Genomic DNA, 24035 nt, shown 5'->3' on the forward strand with positions numbered 1-24035 from the left:
AATAGGTCTTAAAGCATAATACTAGTTTCTGTGACATTTGGCATTAACACAAGTATTCAGAAATTAAACACAGGATTAATTTTGCAATATACAATATACAGCTCTGGGAAAAAAATAAGAGACCACTTAAAAATGAGTTGTTTTTTTGTTTTTTTTTACCAAATTGAAAACCTCTGGAATATAATCAAGAGAAAGATGGATAATAACAAGCCATCAAACCAAACTGAACTGCTTGAATTTTTGCACCAGGAGTAAAGCAGCATAAAGTTATCCAAAAGCAGTGTGTAAGACTGGTGGAGGAGAACATGATACCAAGATGCATGAAAAAAATTGTGATTAAAAGCCAGGGTTATTCCACCAAATATTGATTTCTGAACTCTTAAAACTTTATGAATATGAATTTTTGTTTTCTTTGCATTATTTGAGGCCTGGAAGCTCTGGATTATTTCTCAATTTCTGCAAAAAAATGCTCTAAATGACCATATTTTTATTTGGAATTTGGGAGAAATGTTGTCTGTAGTTTATAGAATAAAACAACAATGTTCATTTTACTCAAACATAAACCTATAAATAGCAAAATCAGAGAAACTGATTCAGAAACTGAAGTGGTCTCTGTCTAATGCTATCATGGTCACAGTCTTGACTTTGACTTGAACTTTTGACTTAAGTTTGGCCACGGGCCAGATATTTTACAAGCCATTACATGGTGGCCAGAAAAAAAACATTCTGTTTTGCAAAATGAGGTGTAATGGGATGGAGTGCTACAGACTAGTAACTCTCCAGCCCAGAGGGTTGTTGAACCCAATTGCAGAACAGTTGATCTCAAAGCAGGTAAAAAAATCAGTAAATAAACACACCGCTCCTCATGCAGGATCGAACCCGTGTCGTCAGGGTCGCGGCACAATTCCCTTGGCTAGTGAATTGGGACAAGGCCCCAAAAAAATGCCCTTATAAGGAGATTGGGAGCTCAAGAACGAGCGGAAAAAGAAGAATGGGCGAAAACTAAAGTCACGCCGAGTGCGACAAATAGAAGCATTTTATTTATTTTATTTTTTTCATTATCGCTTATTATACTACAAACACCTTTACCGGCCAGATGTTTCATGCTTGTGGGCCACATCTGGCCCGCGGCCCCCCTATTGCCGACCCCTGACATACACGCTACATGTATACATACACAGTGACCCGCCCACATGCTCATGTCCCCAGCAGTGCGTGCATCACAATGACAGACAGGACAGGGACGGTTGGGGAAATAAGTAATTCAAGCAATAACCTCCTCACCTGTCACTCCGTCTTTCTGCTTGTCTGCAGACAGTGTCAACCCATCAATCCGCTCTTTCTCTCGTCTTTCTGCTCTCCATCCACGGCTGATTTATGAGAGCTCTCCTTATACTCTCTCTCTCTCTCTCTCTGTCTCTCGTCTCTCTGTTCTTTTGACTCGGCAAGTGTCTCTCATTACTCAGATTTCAGAGATAGCCTCTTTTATTTCTGGCTCTTTTGCTCCGTCTGAAACAAACCGCTCTGTCTATCTGCCTTGCAGCTCAAACCCAGTTCAGAAACAGAATCACTGCTGAAGGAATTCGATGCATTTTTTTGGGCTGACAATAGAGGCCAGGAGCAGTGCAGGGAGGATAGATGATATGCACCAAACACTTCCTCTCATTATACTACTGTCCAGAAGTTTGGTAGTAGATTAATCTAATCGTCTCTGAGCACTGGTGTCTAGTGTTCAAGTCCCTACCTGAATGTTCTGAAGTTCCTCCGGGGCTTTCTGGTTTCTTTCCACTTTCCAAAAACATGAAGATAAGAGTAATCGATTGCTCTGCATGCCAAGAGACAGATTGCTACTCTGTCCTGGGGCTATATGGTTGTTTCTGGTTGAGAGTGTGCTGTGTAGGATTGGCTGTTGCATCTTGCCAGTGGAACAGTGGTTTTGGGGTCAAGGTATACTCATACTAGGCACGGTTCGGTTAAATTGTGCCCTACCCACTCCCCCGTTGGCCTGCACTCTGCATTATTCCAAAAGGGCATGGACAACTCATCCAGGAGGTCACAAAAGACACCAAAACAGCATTAAAGAACTGCAGGTGCCCTACCCACTCCCCCGTTGGCCTGCACTCTGCACACTGCGTTTAAACAATCCATGCCCGAGCTCGCTTACACCACTCACTAATCAGTGGGCTTGTTGGTGTTGTGCTGAATGCAGCACCCCCGCAATGAAAAGCACCCTCTCTCTGGAGTGCATAAGCACCATTTTTAGGATAAAAGCGAAGATAATCCGCTTTAACTTACTCAGGCATGGATAGCGTTCACACTGCATGAAGCCCAATGGAACTGTGCTCTGGCCCACCTTTTCAAGTGGGCTAGGGCATTGTTCATTGTACGATACCAGGGCACAGTTCAAAGCAATTACACTAGTAAAACGTGCCATGCTTTGGGAGGTAATCGTGCCCGGGCACAGATTGCCTAGTGTAAATACATCCTAAGGAGATCTGAGTGTAAAGGACTTCTTAGGGTGTTGATTGTAAATTGTCTATCAGTTCTAAAAAGGCGCTAAATAATTAAAGGTAAAATAATATATAATACGAAATTAGAGTAGAGTTATTGCTGTCCGTTCTTTTTATTTACAGATATTTGATGTCAGTTTTCACGTAATAAATACCTGCAGAATTGATTTACCATATAATAGAATGGTGTGCAAAGTTTTAGCACCCATAAAACGTTTTGAAAAAGATACAAATATGCTTGTATTACAGAGTAATCAACAGGGGGTACTGCAGGAGCCACTTGGCAACATCTGAACTACCACCTGTAACACCATAGAGACCATCAGAGATATCAGAGTCTCCTAGCAACACCCTAGCAACCTTGAACCAGCAACATGTCCGGACATTTCTTAGCAATCACCTTGCCAAGTACTAGCCACCACCTAGTATGCCCTAGTGACCACCAAGTAACACTTGGCTGTGCTTTAAAATTAAATTCAGATAAACCATCAAATTTACCCAAACTCTACCAATTTGATTGCTATTCAAAGCGTTTGATCAATGTGAAACTTGCATTTAAGACTAATTATAGCAGAGTTATTTATAAAGTTATTGTTATAGTTCTTTGTATTTTGTCTACAATCATCTGGAACAATATGTGGATCTTCTGTAGCTGTCACTCTGCAGTGGAGTATGAGCTAGACCTGAAACAGAACCGAACTGACTGCTGAAAAAAATGAAAACACACTTTAGGAAAGAAACAGAAAAGGACAGCAGATTTGATTTGTCGGCGTTCCGGCTGAGTGCACCGCTGATGTTCACGTTGTTTGTTCTGACAGCAGATCCACATGGCTGAGCTGGAGCAGGCGTCTCTGCGATCCGAGCAGCTCTCGGACAAATCCTCGTCTCCGGCGCTGCCTGATGACCTCAGCCTGGACGAGCAGAGCATGTTCCAGCTGGTAGTGAGGGAGAGTAAGGTAAGCTTTGGGACACTGAATGGGTTTAAAACAGAGACTGTAAAAAAAGATGGACGCCGTGTCTTCCTCCATGTTGGCGATCCTGAAACCCGAGTCTGTAGAGCGCAGTAGTGACCAGAGGAGGGAGAAAGACTGTGGAGAGACAGCCTACTCATTTAAATAACCCCGCCCCTGAAGGCTGCCTCGAGGTCACAGGCTGCAGAGCGGAGCAGAGCTGACGGTCTGTTATTGGTCCCGCTCATAACCACATACTTGACATACTTACATTTTTTAAATTATCAAAAAACGTCGACATCAGACAAATATAATCTGAGTAAATATAAAATATATACTTTTTAAATGATCATTTCATTTATTAAGGGGAAAAAAAACATCCAATCCAATCTAGCCCTTTGTAAAAATGTGTTTGTGAAAAGTGCCCCTTTAAATAAACTATGATTAATCACACTTTTTGAAAAAAATTGGAAAGTTTAATTTCACTACTAACCACAAACAGGTCTGATTACTCTCAGACCTGTATAATCAAGCAATCACTTAAATAGAACCTGTCTGACAACATAAAGCAGCTAAAAGATCTCAAAAAGCAAACAGCACACATTATGCCATGATCTAAAGAAATTAAAAAATTGGAACAGATGAGAAAACAAAATCACTGATCAACTATCAGTCTGGAAAATGTTACAAAGTCATTTCTAAAGCTTTGGGACTCCAGTGAAACACTGGTGAACTTTCCCTGGAGTGACCAGCCGACCTAAATTATTCCACAAGGGCATGGACAACTCATCCAGGAGGTCACAAAAGACACCAAAACAACATTAAAAAAGTGCAGGTTAATTCAATTCAGTAACACAATGCTGGATTAAATTTAGCAGAGGGGGAGCATTGAGGTCTCCAGGTTTAAGAACCAAATCAATAACCCAAGCTAACCTTCCCTAAATATAGATTGTTAGTCATATTGAATGACTAATCTTCTTTTTTTTTTCTTTTTAAACTATTTTCGATGTTAGGTTAACAATGAACGAGTTAAACAAACAAAATGTAAAGGTGTTATGGAGTGTCCAGCCGACCGGAATTATTCCAAATAGGGCATGGAAAACTCATCCAGGAGGTCACAAAATAACCCAGAACAACATTTAAAGAACTGCAGGTCAATTCAGTTTAGTAACATGACATAAAATAACAGTTTTAGGAACCAATAAAACAAGCTACCCTTCCCTAAATATGGAATGGTTAGTCATATCGGGTGACTAATCTTATTATAAGTTTTGTACTATTTTCAATGTTAGTTTAACAATTCTAGCGTGTTAAACAAACAAAATGGAAAAGTGTTAAATGTTTAACTATTTTGAAAGTGTTGAAACTTTTTTTTACACACCAAAAAGTGTTTTTTTTTTTGGTTGACGAATATTTAGGGGCCTAGTACCTGTTTTAGAAGCTGTTGATGCACAAGATACACTGCCTGGCCCAAAAAAAAAAAAGGCACCACCTGGATTTAAGTAAGTAAATGAGGTGGGGTTGGTTGATGCTGCAGTTGGTCTGCACGTTTAGGTTCAGCAACAGTATGTGCTGAAAGAATGAGGTCAGCTGACTACCTGAATATACTGAATATAGACCAGGTTATTCCATCAATGGATTCCTTCTTCTCTGATGACACGACCATATTCCAAGATAAGACAATGTCAGAATTCATGGGGCTGGATTGGTGAAAGAGTTCAGGGTTCAGGGAGCATGAGATCATCATTTTCACACATGAATTGAGAGAGAGTTCACCACAGAGTCCAGATCTTAACCTCATTGAGAATCTTTGGGATGTGCTGGATGGAGAAGAGCTGCTTTATGCAGTGGTCAGACTCTACCATCATCAATGCACCAAAGATCTTGGATTTAAATAAATCTTGTGACATTGCAGAAGCTTATTGAAACAATGCCACAGTGAATGTGTGCTGCAATCCAAGCTAAAGGCAGTCCAATCAATTATTAGAGTGTGTGACCACTCACACACCGCCATGCTGCTACAATGTAGAGTGCCACTGCTGTGCTAAAAAGGGTTCAGTAACCAAACCAGCCCATATGATCGACTGCTGCAATCCTTCAAAGCGTTCTGATTTTCCAGGGCTTCAGTGCAGCAGCTTTTGTGAAAGCTCTACTAGGCATGGTCGCGCGAATGCTCCACACAATGCGAGGGGAGGAACTGTCGCCCGGGGCTGCATAATCAGTTTCAGTAAAGAGCCTGCTGATCAGGCGAGTGTGGAGTGCTACCTGCCGCTGTGTTATCCACTGCTGTAATCTCTTAAGTCTCTCTCAGCTTTAGCTTATAATGAGGCCTAATCAGTGGAAATGACCATGAACCCCTGCTAATTAGACCAAAGACCAATCAAATAAATATGTCCTGCAGGGCGCAGGTTTGCTCAATTCCTCAAGACTTTATTAAAACCCTCTTTCCCTGCGATTTGCAGGCACAGCGTGAAGAACCAGAGAACTTAAACGGAATGAGTTCCCTCAGCAGATGCAGCTTAATCTCTTTAATTGACAGACTTAGGGAACTCATTCCTGGTATGGCTGCACAATTATATCTGACTCATATCAGTGTTGGCAGAAATATCTTTACAAAGCTGGTATTTGACAATGTTGGGTAGCAGAAGAATAGCATTAACATAGCACTTTTTTTTTTACTTCTAAAAAAAATAATCTGAATACAATGAGTAACTGCATTGAATTAACCATCACTGACCATCAGTAAATTTTACATTTCATTTGTAAATCAAGGGACCAGAGTCTGGAGGAAGAGTGGAGAGAGACACAGAAAAAGCTGCTTAAGGTCTAGTGTGAAGTTGTTTCCACCAATCAGTGATGGTTTAGAGGAGAGACATGTCATCTGCTGGTGTTGATCCACTGTGTTTCAATATCAAGTCTAAAGTCAGTGCAGTTTTGTTTTCCCACAAAATCTTACAGCACTTCATGCTGCTTCCCTCTTCTGACAACTTTTATAGAGATGCTGATTTCATTTTCCAGCAGGACTTGGCACACTGCCCACCTTGCCAAAAGTACCAATTGGTCTTATATAATATTCAAATTTTCTGAAATACTCACTTTTGGGTTTTTATTAGCTGTAAACCATAATTATCAACAATACAAAAAATAGATAAATGCTTAAAATAGATCACATAAGATAAAACATCTATGAGTTTTACATTTTGAACGAAATTGTAAATATGTACGAAATATGTAACATTACGTAAAAATATGGAAAAATTCCATGGTTGGTACACTATTGTTTATTAGAATGTAGGTAGGACTTTTTATGAGTATAAATCTGGATGTGGAGCGGCCAAACAATGAGCTAGCAACCACCTGACAACCACCTGGGTCACAACTTTAACACCATATCATCATCATCATAGCAAACATCTAGCAAAAACCCAGCAACCACAAAGCAACCACTAAAAACTATGTCAAAACCACCACCTAGCAACACCATAGCAGCCACCTAAAAACCTCTTTGGATACTGTGACAAACACCTAGCAACTCCATTGCAACCATCCAGCAACATTCCCACAATCCCAAAGCAACCATTAACAACTATATCAAAACCACCACCTAGCAACACCATAGTAGCCTCCTAACAACCTCTTGGGATACTATAACAACAACCTAGCAACTCCATAGCAACCACCTAGCAAAAACCTAGCAACCACAAAGCAACCACTAACAACTATATCAAAACCACCACCTAGCAACACAATAGCATCCTCTTATCAACTTCTTGGAATACTATAACAACCATCTAGCAAGCAGCACTCTATCAAAACCACTACTTTGCAACACCATAGCAGCTACCTAACAATTTCTATGGATACTATGACTATGACCCAGCAACTACAAAGCAACCACTAACACGTATATCAAAACCACCACCTAGCAACGCCATAGCATCCTCCTATCAACCTTTTGGAATACTATAACAACCATCTAGCAACTCCATAGCAACCACCCAGCAAAAAAACACAATCACAAAGCAACCACTAACAACTCTATCAAAACCACCACTTAGCAACACCATAGCAGCTACCTAACAACTCTATGGATACTATGACAACTACCTAGCAACTCCACAGCAACCACCTAGCAAATTTAAAGCAAACACTGTAGACTAACAGCCATTTGGGATATAAGTGAAGGATATTAGCAAATTAGTAAGTAATTAGTGAAAAGCTTCATGGGAATTTGGAACCACATAATCTATACAAGAATTCTGCATTTTCCATAAAAGTCACCTAGAAAACCATAGTAAATGCCTTGCAACCATTTAAGACCACAATAGCAATCAGAGACTAAAACCATAGCAACCACCAAGCAACCCCAGAGTAACCACAAGGGTAGAGGTGGGTAATCCAGGTTCAGAAATAATTTAGATATAGAGCAGTAGCAAAGCCTTTCAGGTAGTTGGAACAAACGTTCTACATTTTCTTCAACACAATAAGAAGTATTTTGCGATGCCATAGCAGCCACCTTGGATGCCATTGTTTCTCCCATGCTATCACCTAGTAACCATTAAGCACAGAACCACAGAAAAACAATTCACCCTAGTGACCAAACAGCAATAGCCTAGCAAATTCCTGGAAATTTAACTGCTTAAGCTGCATCCTTCTTCAGGAAATGCATATTTCTGGTTTATATTTAATAGCCTTTAATCTATTAGTCAAGCTGCCATAAGTGTTTCCAGGATTTTCAGACATTATTGTGCTGCAACATAAAACCCTGCACTGTGGCTGGCTTAATTGCATGTTGGTTTTATATAGCACTGTCTTGGACGAGCATTAAGTCTGCTGTCTACTGTCTGGTTTTAGCCTCAGAGCCATAGCTCAGAATAAATCTTATGTGCAAGGATTTTACCATTCTTCTTAGTTGCTATTGTTTAGAATATCAGCTCATTTTTATAAAAATGTGATTTAAGAATAATGAACCAGTTCCTTTTATTGCTGGCATCATCAAATGTGTGTACAAAATGCATGTAAATTATTTTTTACAATGCATAGGAACCCTACAGTAAACATACCCTCCATGCAGCATGCATAATCCTTACCCCTCAAACAGTGATGCAATAGAGTAATCTGATTACTGATTACCTACTTTATAAAGTAAATATGTCACTTTATGGATCAGCTGCCGACAACAATTTCCAACATAGCCAACTTTTACCTTCCATCCAAACTTTTGTCTTTTTCCAGAAGAAAGATGAGCAGAAACTGGGTTAAAGTGAAGTTCTTGGCATTTATTTTAGCTTGCGTGATCATGACATGCTGCTGCAGAACCTAGGCAACTGCAAACCCACACTACAATTCCAAGAATTCATTGCGTTTCTCAGCAATAAAAGTATAAACAAAAAAAACATTCCCAACAACTGTAAACGTCTTTCTCGTGCATCCTTTCAACGTGTCCAGCTGGACGTTACAATATCTTTTTGCTATGGACAATGATGGGGCTCCAAGTGGCCCAGCAGGCTAAGCACTGGAACTATGATCAGGAGAACCCCTATTTGAACCCTGTTCATGTAGCTTGCCATCAGCTGCTGGAGCCCTGAGAGAGCACAATTGGCTACCGGCGCCCTGAGAGAGCACAATTGCCTTGCTTTCTCTGGGTGGGTAGATGGCGCTCTCTTTTGCTCTTTCGCACATCATTCCAAAGGTTGATTTCGATCAGCACAAGGCTGTGTCTGTGAGCTGATGTATCGGAACCGAGTCGCTGCGCTTTCCTCCGAGTGTGCTCTGATGCTACTCGGCAATGCTGCATCAGCAGCAGTTCGAAAAGAGCCGGTGGCTGACGTCACATGTATCGAAGGAGGCATGTGCTAGTCTTCACCCTCCTGGTGTTGGTGCATCACTAGGGAAAAACTAAGGAAAATGAAAAAAAGCAGCACACAGTGACTGAAAAAAATGGTCAAATTAGACTAACGCATTAAGTACTCTACTTGACATCACTGCCCTCAAAGTGGTAAAATCAAGCACTGTTGGTGGTCGTAGTAAACTAGATGAGTTTATCTTACCCTGAACCCCAGTGGCGATAACTGTAGAGAGGGAACAGCTGCTGCATGGTGAGGAAAGTCCTAAAGTGCTAAAACTAAACTTCCTTTTGTGATTTGTCTGCGCAGGAGGACCGGTGCGGTGGAGAGGATGCGGCAGCAGGAGGTTGCAGAGGGGTGATGAGAAGGACGTCTCGGGTACACAGCGCCGGGGCTGAAGACGGTCCTCAGAGGCAACTCCACCACCCTCACACGCCTGCCCGGCATAGTATAGGTAACTGCATGGGTGCAGGAATTGTTTTTTTTTATCTGGTACCAAGCAGATTCCAAACTCATAAAGTAATTTAGCCATCACATTTAAGCCTTTGCACTTGCCTATTTTGACCTGCTTCCATCCCATCGACTGTTTCTTCATTGTCTAGTATGTAGATCTTACCCCTTGCCAGATGCCATTGTACTGTTTGAAATTCTGCAGTCTGTCAGCTTTTGATACAGCATTTTATACCATACTATAAGGTGCACTGGATTTCAAGGTGCATTAAGTGACACTAGTAAAGGAAGCCTATATAGAAGTGAACAAGGGTGTCACCATGTTTTCCTTCTAATGGGGAAGCTGGGGGAAGCAACTAAGCAAACAAAACTGTAATTCTTAGAAAAAAAAACATTTTCTTTTAAAGTCAAATGAGTGCTGGATGTGAATCTACACAGATTTATCTCCTGAAAATCATTTATTTGAATGCTTAGAGCACTTTAATTTATTTACAGTAAGCTTAGATTTTTTAGGTTTTCAGAGAAGTTTCAGTGAATTTTCTTTTACTAAAGCTGGGTGCAGCAGCATTAGCATTAGCATTAACATTAACATAAATGCTGTCCGATAGCGCTAGACTGCGGAACCAAGGGTGTTCCAGTAACCCATGGCGCTATCAGCTCGTGGTTCGTCCCACGTAGCTTGTTTTAATATGGCAAACACACAGACTACAGTCCAATATACTTGCCTCTAAACTGTGAAAGAGCTATTGCTATGCTGCTGCACCAAGCCTTAGTTCTGGAGAAACTTTACTGTAAATCACCCTTATAATGATGTACTTTAGACAAGTGGCTTTACTGCTCCTTAGTACCTGACAGGTAGAATTCATACATAAGTTGCACCAGATTATAAGGTGCACTGTCAATTTTAGGGACAATTTGAGGATGTTAAGTACGCCTTATAGTCTGAAAAATACATTGTCCTTGTCCTGAACAGTGATTTAGATTTAGAACTGTGTGATAAAAAAGAATGCAAAGATTACATCTCTTCCTGACTTTGTCTTCCTACAGGTGGTGCTCCATGTAGCAGCAGTAGCAGAGGAGATGAAGGAGTTTCTGGAGGTGTGGGTGACTCCTCCGCTCTTTTCCATCTCCCTGCAGAGTTCTTCCATCCAGCAGCAGCAGCCCTGCCAGCACCCCCCAAAGGCCATGCGGGCCATAAGCCCAGAGGCCTCAGAATGACCTCTCCAGCATCCTGGGCCTCCCTGCGCTCACCTGGAGTCTGCAAACTGCTCACCGCACAAGTAGGGGCATTACATAGTCCAACTGGCTTGATGATACGTTTTTAAAGATAAAACTTATAGATATAGGTGGTGGATTTATTGCTTGTTTCCTTTTTTTTCTCTCTGTGTCTCTTTTTCCTCAGTATGCCTCTCACAGCGACTCATCCTTGGCTACGGGCAGTTCGGAGGGAAGCCTACAGACAACCATGGAGGAAGGACTGAGCTTCAGCGTATCGTCTCCGCTGGACCCCGACTTTCCACTCCCTTTGCTAGAGCCACTGCCTGACAGGGGCGCTGCTGGGCTTTCCACAGAGACCCTGAGACCGGCCGATTTGGCTGAATTTAATCTCTTATCCACCAGGGGACACCAGCGCAGCCAGAGCAGCAGCAGCCCTGGAGAAAGCCGACAGGGCTCTAGCCAGGCCAGCAACAGCGAACAGTTATCCGAGACACTGAGCAGCCTGTCATTAACATCGCTGCTTTCGCCCAGCTCTCTAGCGCCCCCTCCAGTGAAGAAGTGCAACAGTACGGGGGATTTGGGGCAGGGTGCCGTTTCGGCCCGGGGCAGGGAGGCAAAGCAACTGTTTGTGAAGGATCCTCAGGGTCACCTCGCCACCCCGTGGGTGGAGGGGAGGAAAGGGTCTAGGAAAGAGACATCGGAAGCATCGGGATTCGAAGGAGAAAGTAGAGTAACAGTGGCGTATTCCAGGAAGAACAGATGAAACGTTCTTTGTTGTTGTTGTTGTTTCACTCTACAGTCCACCACTCTACCTCTCCGTGTAGGTTTGGTTTTTGGGTTTTTTGGTTTGTCTTTTCTTTTTGGCACGGAGACATTCGACACGTGAGATTCCGTACTACAAACCGAAAAACAAAACCTGATCTCGCTCTGTTCTCTCAATCTCTCTCTCTCCACTTTCCAATTTGTATGCGCTTATGGAAATGGTTCCCACCTGTAATCGAGAGGGCTGTGGAAGAGCAAATAAGACGAACAAGCGAACGTGGAATGCGACAAAACTCTTTGAAGAGCCACTAGTGGATCCCGATGGCTCGCTCAAATCAGGGAGTCTGAATGCAAGAGCAAGAGTTGCAGGAGTCGTTGGCGGATTAAGCAGTTTTTCATTCACATTTTTTCGGAATTTAAATCAAATCTAAAATCAAGAAGATTCTAGTATGTAGCTCATGCTCAAGAACCAACAACGGGACTGCGGTACAGAACTATTTTTGCTTCTTGTAGAAAGGGCATGCACATGCAATTAGGATTAAAGCATCTTGCAGTGGAAGGTTATAGAATCCCAGCTATATTCAGCAATGTTGTGCACATGCAGTAAATCGTAGAACGTTATCGTGTGCTTGCATGCGTCCGTGTGTGTGTATGTGTGTTACTGTGTCTCTGTGTGCGTGTCCTCTGTGTGTATGTGCAATTGAGGAAAAGGAAGTACCCCAAGGTTTTTCAAGGGCCCAGAGTCAAGGGCCGACTGGCTCTTGTCGGGAGAGTACCCGTCACGGCCAGGCACTACTGAGTGGAGCAGGATCGGAGTGATGGGAGGCTCTGGACGAGTCTGACCTGAAAGGATCAAACAAATTACGAACTCCAGGTGCAAAGTGAAAAAAGCAAAAAAAAAAAAAAAAAAAGATACAAAGATACCCACAATCTTCTGCATGAAGGCATCTTTCTGCAGACAAGCCGAAGTTTTAAACACACCGAACCATGTGAAGATGTCAATGCTGGATGATAGCAGTCAGATTTTTTCTTAGATATTTTTATAAACTGGATTTGGCGGTAAAGCAAACGGGGGAATTGGATATGTTGTGTTTGCCTTGTCTTTACCCCATCCCTGATGTTTCTCCATCTTATGTGAAGCTGTTTCCTGCAAGTGACTTCCAGTTTTATAACTTTGACTAACTTCGGGGGGAGGTTTTATACACGGGAAGAAAACAACCATGCAAAAAAAGTGTATTATAAAATGTAGATTGGAGTATGTTTGTGTATTTTGGAGGGAAAATCTGCCAGATGCAAAGTAGGACGTGGAAGTTGACGTGGAGCTGGCGCACCACTGAAAGAGGACATTCTGAAGGATGAGGTGGAAATGGAAAGGTACTGTTTGAGAGAAAACTACATTCTGAAAGCTTTAATTTGAGTGTCACATGGCATTACTAGGTTTATCAGATTACACATTATCGTTCTCCGGCATGGTTACTGTACTGGACTCTGTAGAACATTTCTAGCAGTTTGCACTCGGATTCGCTCTACATACCATCACTAGTTCTTTTGGATTGACCAGCCACTTGATTTATGTACATTTTATGTATCTTTTAAACCTGTAAGTTTGACACTCAAAGCATTCAATGAGAAAACAGTGTTTTAGTGTAGTCTACTGTAGCATTTAGCATCCCTGATGTGTTTCCTTGCTAGAAATCTAGGGATTTGAAATTTGGCTTGACCTGTTGAACTTCATTTGATCGGTAGTGGTTGTCTGTCCATAAGATATCATTGACTGACCAGTGTATAGTATATCGACGATGTTGTGGTATTTAACCAAAACTGCATTAGCTCTACTCACAGTGCTTGCGTTATGCTGGCGAACATTGAAGTGCTAGGGTTTATTTAAAAATATAAAAGACACAAATTTGAAGGGCTTTATCACTTTCCATGATCTTTCCAAATGATCTTGGATATTTTAAGGATATTTTATTCCGCTTATCAGCAAACAAAACATTGAAGGTTATACAGACTGATGCAGCAATAAGGTATGGCTTCGGATGCCCTTGATATGCCTAAATAATATTTCTGTATTTTACAATAGTAGAATATATGGCTTAACCTAACAAATCATTTTCCTTATGGACTGCCACCGGTTCCGATGAAATAAATGAGGTCATTTAGAACTCAGGGCCTTGGAACATACCACTAACAAATGCTCTGGTTTTTCAGAGCTTGAGCATTATGGGAAATTATGGGGACATTTGTGAGTGCTTGAGTTGAGACACCTCCTTTAATGCCCTGATCTCATAAGCTTACATCAGTGTATCATGAATATGGCACAACACTGGCACCAACTGACCACTACACAGAGATTGGCCCAATCTTGCGACATAAAACAAGTAGTTTTGCCTCATCCACAATCCTCCATCCTTACAGTTTGTTAGCATACTACTGTAGAGCTGTGCTAGTGCTAATGCTAATTCCCACTTTAGCCATTGCACAATAGCCATTGCTTTATTCTTAGCCGTAGCCAAACCTGTCTCTGTCAGTCTAAATCAGTCTTAAATCTGAACAAAACAGTAAGATGCTATGGACGATGCTGGGTGTCATGTCATGTTTATGAAAGGCTTATGTAAGGTTAAGGGTTAAGCGGCTAATGGCGTAGAGTGTTAGATGAGGTTTTCATTTTTATTACCAGGCACTCCAGGATGACGTGTATGGTTTCTGAGGTGAACGTATGTACATAACTTTGTATATTGAACTGCATGTGTGCTATGCTACCAATGACAATGAAACCTTCATGCATTTTCGAGAGTCTGAGGGTGAGAAAGTTTTCCTTCGATTCTTTTTTTGCACCCTAGAAGTCTTCCTTGTTTTACTTGGAGCTGAAGCAGTGTTGACGTGCAGCCCTCGCTTCCCAGCACAATTGACTGTGTATGTGTACTACATTTCCAACAAGGTGGCTATGATTAGCCATGGCTTGAACCCTCAAAACCAAACTAGCCCTTATCTGTGGTTTAAACTCCAACATCTTCAAACTGTGCTTGTCCAATATTTGTCACGGAGGACTGCTGTTTTATTTAATGTTTAAGGTTTTATTCCCTAAAATATTCTATAGACCAAGCTATTGAAAGGTTTTTAAGGAGTGTTTGGTGCTTTAATTTAAACAATATTCGCCATATTTCAACATGCCCACTTTCATGAGATTCATGTTTTTCTTATTCAGAAATTGCTTAGGGAAATTGATAGAGGATGCCGATTCAGATTCAGAGACAACATGCTTAAAACGAGGTACTAAAGACTAGTTTATACTTCTGCATCAAACCTACGGCGTAGCCTACGCAAATATAGCAAGAGCGCATTCATACTTTAGCATGCACGTATCTGCGTCACTCTGCAGTTTAAACCACAAAGGCGGGAACGTGTAGGCGGGAACGTGAGGCCCGGTGGACCAATCACAGCTGTGGCTGTCTGTGCTGCACGATGCATAGTTACATTTCCAGGGAGGAGCGCAGCGAGCTACGGCATAGGCTATAGGGTAAAATCGACACATAATTATAAATTGCCTTTAACTAGAAAAATGTCAGATGCTAACATGGACATATCATATTCGGATCATAGACGTTGCTAATGAGGAGCCAGACACTGACTTATTAATTATGAATAGAAGTTCTTATAATGCTTAAAGCTCAGTGTCTGAAGTCCCACCCTTCAGCAATAAGAGCCTATCAGCTTGCTGGTGATGTTGAGAGTGTGGAGATCTGTGCAAGTGCAGTAGCCATATCAAGCAAAAAAAAAAAAAAAACATTTTTTTTGCGCATTATTGCAACAAACACTACAAACATTACTTTTATAAGGGATTTAAAATATGTAGTTAAATTGGTAATTTAATCTTTGGATTAGAGTATTTTGGTCTCTTCCCATTTAAAAGAGATTGAAAGAGACTGGTATTGTATGATCAGAGATAGGACCTATAAGGACAAATGCACACTCTCTGTCTTATCCAGTCTCATTACTGCCCTCTAGTGGATGGAAAAGTATATAATGGTTATATAATTGCTTGTATTTGAGAACATACAGGACCCTAATTTAGTGCTCTATAGCGCAAAAGTTTAGGGCGTGTCGGTGTGTCTTTCGTATCATCCCAAACCCCGCCCACATGTCTAAGAACCCCTCCACCCGTATCGGGGACGCGCACAGCCAGCGCGTCAATCGCCACTTCCCCACACCCCTTTTTATATTACGAAATAAAACTCCTATAAAACACATTAACTGTAAAAAAAAAAAAAAAAACTAGGAGTTATTAATATAGGAGGGGGCTTGCAGAATGTACAGAACCCAAGTTCCAATAAAAAAATACTGGATGTGTAATTTTAGATTGAAAATTTAGTCATCTTCTATTTAAATTAATAGAAATAGGGTGAAAAGTTATAATGGGGCCAGCCACCAGAGGGTGTTTTGTTTTGTTTTGTCAATTTTTAGTTTACTATATAATTTGAACAGACAAACCCTCCCTTACACTGTGTCAAAATTTCTTGATAAATGAACCAATAGAAACTCTTCAAAATGACCTGAAATAGTTTTTATTTACATTGACTTTCACTGAAAGTTTACATAGTTTTTCCTCTCTCCTGTAAAGTTGCTGTTTTGGAGATTTTCATTGGACAGCGACGATATACAGCCTATGTTGGAAACATGCAAAAGGCAGTACTAATTAACTAATTATCGTAATTAATCATGGGTGTGTTTTGGGTGTAACATGAAATAAACCAATCTGTATGCCAGTAGTCATTCTACTAGTTTGGTCTGTATTAGCACTCTCTCCATACATATTCTTTTTTCACCCATTATTCAGTACCTCTCTTTCGCTTTCTCTCTCTATCTCTATCCTATTTCAATCTCTCTCTCTTTCTCGCTTTCTCTCCCTCTCTCTCTTTCTGAACTTCCTCATTCTCTCTCACTCTCTTTCTATCTCCTTGTACTATTTCTCTCTCTCTCTCTGTACTATTTCATTTTCCTTCCCTCTCTTTATGTTGGAAACATGCAAAAGGCAGAACTAATTAACTAATTATCGTAATTAATCATGGGTGTGTTTTGGGTGTAACATGAAATAAACCAATCTGTATGCCAGTAGTCATTCCCTTTAAGAAGCAGCACATTCTAACTTTGGCGAGTTTGTTGATTGACTGTGGACTGTTGTCATGGTTTTAACGAGTCAGTGGCGCACCTGTGTTTTTCACTGCACACAATAACAACACAGCAGAAATAACAAGCAGAAATAACACAGCACAATAACAACACACCTCACTTCCAGACCACCACGCCCATCAGTGTAGGTTTATTCCTAAACTCTGACGCGGATATAGAAAATAGACTGTTGACTGGGTGTAAGATATCAAGATGAGCTGTTTGGATTAGCAAAAAAAGACAAATTTTTACTCTTTGATTCTTTTACATTTGTGAAAGTATTTTGAAAGCACGGATTCATCCCTCATAGCCATTGCGTAGCTCATGAGCGAGTTAAAGAGGGGGAAGCGTAGAGAATGAGTCAGAGATATTAGAAATGCTGCTGTTTGTGAGTCATTGAAGCGAGAGCACATTTAAGAGGTGTTTCTGCCCTCTCACGTCTTACGAACTTCTCCTCTCCCTGCAGCCATCCCTCCTTCTCAAAATGTCAGCAGGTCCTCAGCTCAGGCAGTGGAGCGTGCCGCCTCGTAGGCCAAAAATTCACCACTAAATTTACTCACATAATCCTCTTCTACACAAGCAGAAGGAAATAATCAGGGTGACATACCCAGTGCTCATCCTCAAGGGTTCATAATTCAAAATTGGTTCAAATATTTTAGAATATTAGGTTTTGTGCGAAATGGTGTCCAAATATGTCCAAATGTTTATTGACACCCCTTCTAATGATCCATTCAGATGCATTAAGTGATCTCTATAAGGATGAGTTTTGGGATGAGTTAGGATTTGGGGATGAATGCAATCAAATCCTCACAACAATGCTCCAAAATCAGTACAGTAAAGACAATAACTCCAATATATAAATTCACTGATGTGCCAAAATACATAGGTACCACTGGAAGCTTGGGTACACCCACATCTGTGTAAGTCGTGAGGTGCTTTCTTGTAAGTGTGGTTGAATACTGGCCAGTGTGCTCATGGCAAGGCAACATGAATTTGACCATCTAGCCTTAAGTAAACAAGTTCAAACCGAACCACCATATCTGTGTAATTAATATTTAATACTCAGTATGCAGTATTTCATGTTTTTGGTTTGGTCAGAATTGGCACTCAGCACATTCTTTTTTCACCCATTATTCAGTACCTCTCTTTCGCTTTCTCTCTCTATCTCTGTCCTATTTCAATCTCTCTCTCTTTCTTGCTTTCTCTCCCTCTCTCTCTTTCTAAACTTTTTCATTCTCTCTCACTCTCTTTCTATCTCCTTGTACTATTTCTCTCTCTCTCTCTGTACTATTTCATTTTTCTTCCCTCTCTTTTTCTATCTCTTTGTACTATTTCATTCTCTCTCTCTCTCTCTCTCTCTCTGTACTATTTAATTCTCTTCCTCTCATTCTATCTATCTGTACTATCACTTTCTCTCTCTCTCTCTCTCTCCTTCTGCATTTTATCATGCTTTCTCTCTTTGTGCACTTTCTCATTCTCTCGTTTCTGCACTTTCTCATTCTCTCTCTCTCTCTCTCTCTCTCTCTCTCTCACCCTCTCTATCTGTTTTGAAGTTGTTTTGTTTGGCAGTTGCTAAATAAGGGCATTGACACACCATGGCGCGCACACACACACACACACACACACACACACACACACTCGCCTCCTAACACACCTGAAATCTATTGACCCACAACTACACAAAGATGCACACACACACACACACACACACAAAACATCTCATCAAGGCTGCAGAAGGCGAACAGTTCCTGACACGCTGGCAGGGCTGAGTTATTTAGGCTCTGCTGCATTTATCTCACCATCAGGAAAGTCGGCCGCCCAGTGGGCTGTGTGTGTGTGTGTGTGTGTTTGTGTGTGTGTGTGTGTGTGTGTGTGTGTGTGTGTGTGTGTGTGTGTGTGTGTGTGTGTGTTTGTGTGTCTTGAAGGTTCTTTAATAAGTGAGACAAAAGAAGTTCAGCAAGGAAATAGTTGTTCTCTTGTTGTAACTATATTACAAACAGTAATGATGAAAATATCCTGTATTTTAATAGGAATTATTTTATTACTTGTAGATCATTAAAACGAATGGTTGGATTTCTTGATTGGAAGGTTAAAATTCACCTGTATCAGTTCATACCACACTTGTGTCTGCAGATTGGCAAGAGAGCCAAGCACCCAATTATATTAGAAGGTCACTCTGCTCTGCTGGCTTACTTAACTGAACAGCATTTAATCCTAATCTGGATCTAATCAGGAGATCTAATCAACATTATGAACTATTGATTGATTCTGGCACTGATTTCCGTGTCTGTTGACCCACCCTCAACCTTCCCCAGCTGTAGGTGAAGGTTTTGATTGGCTCGTCTGCTGAGTTTAGATACACGGCGTCCCACCTTTTAACCCCACCCGCCTCCAACTATAGTGAAGATTTTGATTGGTTCTTTCTAGAAATGTAGATACATGGTGTCCCACCTTTTAACCCCACCCTCCCCCAGCTATAGTAAACATTTTGATGGGCTATTTTGCTAAGATAAAATAAATGGTGTACAACCATTTAACCCCACCCTTATCCTACTGCATTGAAGCTTCTGATTGGGCCTTTCTATGACTTTAGATACATGGTGTTCCACCTCTTAACCCCACCCTCCCCCAGCTATAGTAAAGATTTTGATTGGTTCCACCTATGTTTTTAAGTGTCTGTTGCATCACCCCCTAGCAAAAGTGGAGATTTTGATTGGATCCAGCAATGCTTCACCTGTCCCTGATTGGTTCAGACATAGCGTCACTTTATTCCACCACTGGTAGAAATGGAGATTTTGATTGAATACAGCATTGCTGTGCCTGATTGGTTCAGACATTGAGTCACTTTCATTCCACCCTTGGAAGAAATGGAGATTTTGATTGGATGGATCCTGCATTGCTTCACCTGATTGGTTCCAACATTGAGTCACGTTCATCCCACCATTAGTAGAAATTGAGATTTTGATCGGATGGATCCAGCATTGCTGTGCCTGATTGGTTTTAACATTGAGTCACTTTCATTCCACTCCAAGTAGAAATAATGATTTTGATTGGATACAGCATTGATTCACCTGGTTGATCTCAACATTGAGTCACTTTCTTTCAAACCTTGGTAAAAATAAATATTTGGATTGGATGGATCGAGCATTGCTGTACCTGATTGGTTCTAACATTGAGTCACTTTCATTCCACCCTTGGTAGAAATGGAGATTTTGATTGGATGGATCCAGCATTGCTGTACCTGATTGGTTCCAACATTGAGTGACATTCATCCCACCATTAGTAGAAATTGAGATTTTGATCGGATGGCTCCAGCATTGCTGTGCCTGATTGGTTCCAACATTTAGTCACTTTCATTCCACCCTTGGTAGAAATGAATATTTTGATCTTTTGATTGATTTTGGTTCTACAATTGAGATGAGCATTGTTTTTTGGACAATGAGTCTTGATCCTTACCCTTATGTGCATTTTTTTTTTTTTGAGTGAGAGAAAGACATTCCTTCTTGCACAAATCACATATAAATCAAATTTGCCTTGGTGTCCTAATATTTTTTATACAACTCTATATCTAATCTACTATATGTTGGGTTAACTGGCGAGCAGCTGCTGTCTCCAGCGTCTAGCACTGCTGGCCTTTAAGCCAGACACCTGCATGAGGGAAGGAAACTAATTGGCGAGAAACATTCAGCTGCTCTTGCATTTGTGTGAGTGTTTGTGTGTGTGTGTGTAAATGTGAGTGTTTTTGAGTCTCTTAGCTTAGTTATTAAGGCTTGCGGGCTGATTTTGCAGCTTCGTAGCTCAGACCTGTTTCACACGTCTTTTAATTCAGTGGAGGCTGCTTACGTAATTGACAGCAGAAAAGGCTTTAGTCCGTGAAGTTGGTGAGGAAGCAGTCAGACGTGTGGAGGAGCTCAAAATAAGGGCCTTTAAAAAATGTGGCACGACCCTTTTCAGCTTCTGCTGAATCGCAATTTTCATTAATTATTTCTCAAACTCTGTGAACGTGGTGGTATACGTGCGAGAACACCCATCATTATTCAATTAATCCCTAAATTCTGCTGCAAGTGGAGTTCATCTGAGGTTCACTGTTGTTTATCGCAGCACTGGCCTATTATTCATACAGATTAATGTATGTTTAACTGACTGCTCAGGGCCATGATAATGTTTCATTTAACGTTTCCACCAATTCCCTCTTTGAGCTTTAAATATGAATCAGCGGTGCCAGCGCGGAGCTCAAATACTCAAAGCTTGCCGAGGCTTCGGTCTCTCTGGGCTTTCTGGATTCTCCACTAGGACTGCTGTGTGTTTGATGAAGATGGGTGGATGATGAAACTTGATGCTGGGGGCTGGAATCAGCTGCTGTTTGTCCGTCAGATCCAGCTGACTGATGTTTTTTAGCAAGGCTGTTGATGAGGCTGTTGTTGAGGCTAAAATTACCCAGACCATGTAAATCCTTAAACTAATGACTGGACCAAAGAGGGAGCACTCTACTGTAATATGTATATGGTTATAACAGGCGTGGGTTTTAATGATTTTTATAAATTAGAGAAATAGCAAAAAGGAGAAAGTACCCTACTACCAGCAGACATGGAGATTTTGATTGGATCCAGCTTTGCTAAAATACATTGGTTCCAACATTGAGTCACTTTCATTCCAACCCAAGTAGAAATGGAGATTTTGATTGGATGCAGTGTTGCCTTACATTATTGGTTCCAACATTGAGTCACTTTCATTCCAATCCCAGTAGAAATTGAGATTTTGATTGGATCCATTGTTGCCTGATATGATTGGTGCAAATATTGAGTCAATTTCAATCCAACCCAAGTAGAAATGGAGATTTTGATTAGATCCAGCATTGCTTCACCTGATTAGCTAATTTGGCAAATAATGTGTCTGTGCAAAAAGCCTTAAATATTAAATAAAAGGTCAGAGCTCTTTTTTTTTATTGTTATCCCATTTTTCTTCCCAATTTTATTGCCAATTTCCCAACCCACTCATTAGGACTCTAGAATTAGCTTACCACTATAGTGATGCTTCAACACCAGGAGGGTGAAGACTAGCACACGCCTCCTTCGATACATCTAAAGTCAAACGAAGCCATCGTCTTTTTATTAGCATTAGCATCGACTGCTGCTAATGTAGCTTTAGCAAGTAGCATCACAGCACGCTCGGAGGAAAGCGCAGCGACTCTGTTCTAAAACATCAGATAACAGATGCTTGTGCTGATCAACATTACTTTGGGAGTGATGTGGGCAGAGAGAGCGCCATCTACTCACCCAGAGAGAGCATGAACAACTGTTCTCTCTCAGACTCTGGCTGCTGGTGGCAAGCAGCATGATCAGGATTCATCTCCTGATCATTGTAGCTTCTACTCTGTGAGCCTCTGAATCCTACCGTACTCTATTCATATCCCAAGCAGTGTGTATCTGAACACAGCAGAGAGGATTATAACCAGTGTTTCTGCTTTTTTCTGGGGTTTTTATGATGTGTTTTTGCACAAATACAGGGGCAATTGGGAAAAAAAGGAAACATGGAAAAAAGTAGTGGATAGCTCGAGTGGATAGCTTGCTAACATGCTAACCAGCTATGCCCATACCCACCCACTCACGCAAGGTTAGGGCTTGTCCTCATACTAACTGTACATATAGTGATTTAAGATTTGACACTCCTATAAATTAAAAAATATTAAAAATTAATTAAAATCTCTTTATCTAAAGAATAACTAGAACAAATACAAATAACATTAACTGATTTTTGTAACGCCACAGACGGGAGTCAGACGCTCGCGGTAAAAACAAAACGAGGCTTTATTAGAAAGCACGTAAGCAGATAGCGTAGTCAGATAACAGACGTGGGTCGAAGCCAGAAAAACAATCAACCAAAACATCAGAGCCGAATCACAAACCGAAAACGAAACCATAAACCAGAAGCAGAGTTCAAATAACCAGAAAATCACAATACAAACAGAACAAAAGGATAAGGCAAAAACGTAGTCGAAAAGAACAAGTAAAGGTCATACACGGGTAATACAGACAGGAAAATAACGCTCAGTATATCGCTGGTGAAACAGGGACAATACCTCGCAACAAGCGAGACAAACAGACAGGTATTTATACCTAAACTAAATTACTAACACCTGAACACAGTCTAGAATTCCGGTGACGTTGACCTCACGAATGAGCCGCGGTTGGCTGAGTCCGAACACGTGGTGTTGTCAGGTGCATGCTGGGAGGTGTAGTTCCGGACCGGGGATTGTCCATAGACGGGAACGGCAGAGTCAGAAAAAGGAACTACAGAGTCTGTGGTAGGCGTCACAATTTTCCATTTTTGTCTTTTAATTTTTTTTTTATTATGTATTTCAGGATGATAAAACCAATAGATGTTTGTTGTTTTTTATTTAAAAAAATATGCAAAAATAGACTAAATAGACCAAATAATGGGACAATAGCTAATTTATTGTTCATTGTAAAATCTAGAGAATTGCATTAAAAAAATTGTTTATCCTGCTTTTGTTGGAGTAACTGTCTCTAAATGTCTGATCCCAAATGTTTTGGATAGAGCTCCATCATTACAAAGAATCTGTATCTCAATCTAGATGTTTTTTTTTTTGTTTGTTTTGTTTTTTTTTTTGTTTTTTTACATTTTAGCATATCATGTGATTAAAAATGTTCACATGAGCATACCAGCTCAAAAAGGAGGCAATAATACCATTGATTATTGATTAATATCTTAAAAAAGGGAAGCACTGCAGAATAATACAAAAAAATAACACAATACTAAAATATTTCAAATTAATTTAAAAATGATTAATTTTTATTTAAAAAATAAAGTACAATGAGTTAACTTCATTTTCTTGATCAATTCCTGACAGACAATAAATGCTTAGAAATCACAAAAAAAAAAACAGTTGTTTAAGTTTTTTATTTAGCTTTAAAGAGTTTTTAAAGGACTTTAAAATCTGACTGTTCAATTTTGCAGTCATTTCAGATGATGCACTGACCTTCATCTAATCTATTAATGAATATTAATGGGAATAGAGTTCAGTTTTTCAGGTGTTTGGAGGGGAGCATGCTGTGATTAGCTGAAAACAGTGACCTGATTAAAAAGCCATGCTGTTCTGGCTGCTGTCT

General features: G+C 40.6%; 1 protein-coding gene across 1 annotated transcript in view; it reads left to right on the forward strand.

Annotated features, from left to right (window-relative positions):
• cacna1ia (calcium voltage-gated channel subunit alpha1 Ia) overlaps positions 1–15533 on the forward strand; it is a 191140-nt gene extending 175607 nt beyond the window's left edge. Inside the window, exons 32-35 of the mRNA XM_022675771.2 lie at positions 3332–3466; positions 9616–9760; positions 10804–11036; positions 11159–15533. Coding sequence (XP_022531492.2) covers positions 3332–3466; positions 9616–9760; positions 10804–11036; positions 11159–11737 — 1092 coding nt within the window. The 3' untranslated portion in view covers positions 11738–15533. The remainder of the gene's footprint in view (positions 1–3331; positions 3467–9615; positions 9761–10803; positions 11037–11158) is intronic.
• The last annotated feature ends 8502 nt before the right edge of the window (positions 15534–24035 follow it).

The sequence above is a fragment of the Astyanax mexicanus genome, chromosome 19, assembly GCF_023375975.1.
Source record: "Astyanax mexicanus isolate ESR-SI-001 chromosome 19, AstMex3_surface, whole genome shotgun sequence".
In the NCBI taxonomy this organism is placed as follows: domain Eukaryota; kingdom Metazoa; phylum Chordata; class Actinopteri; order Characiformes; family Acestrorhamphidae; genus Astyanax; species Astyanax mexicanus.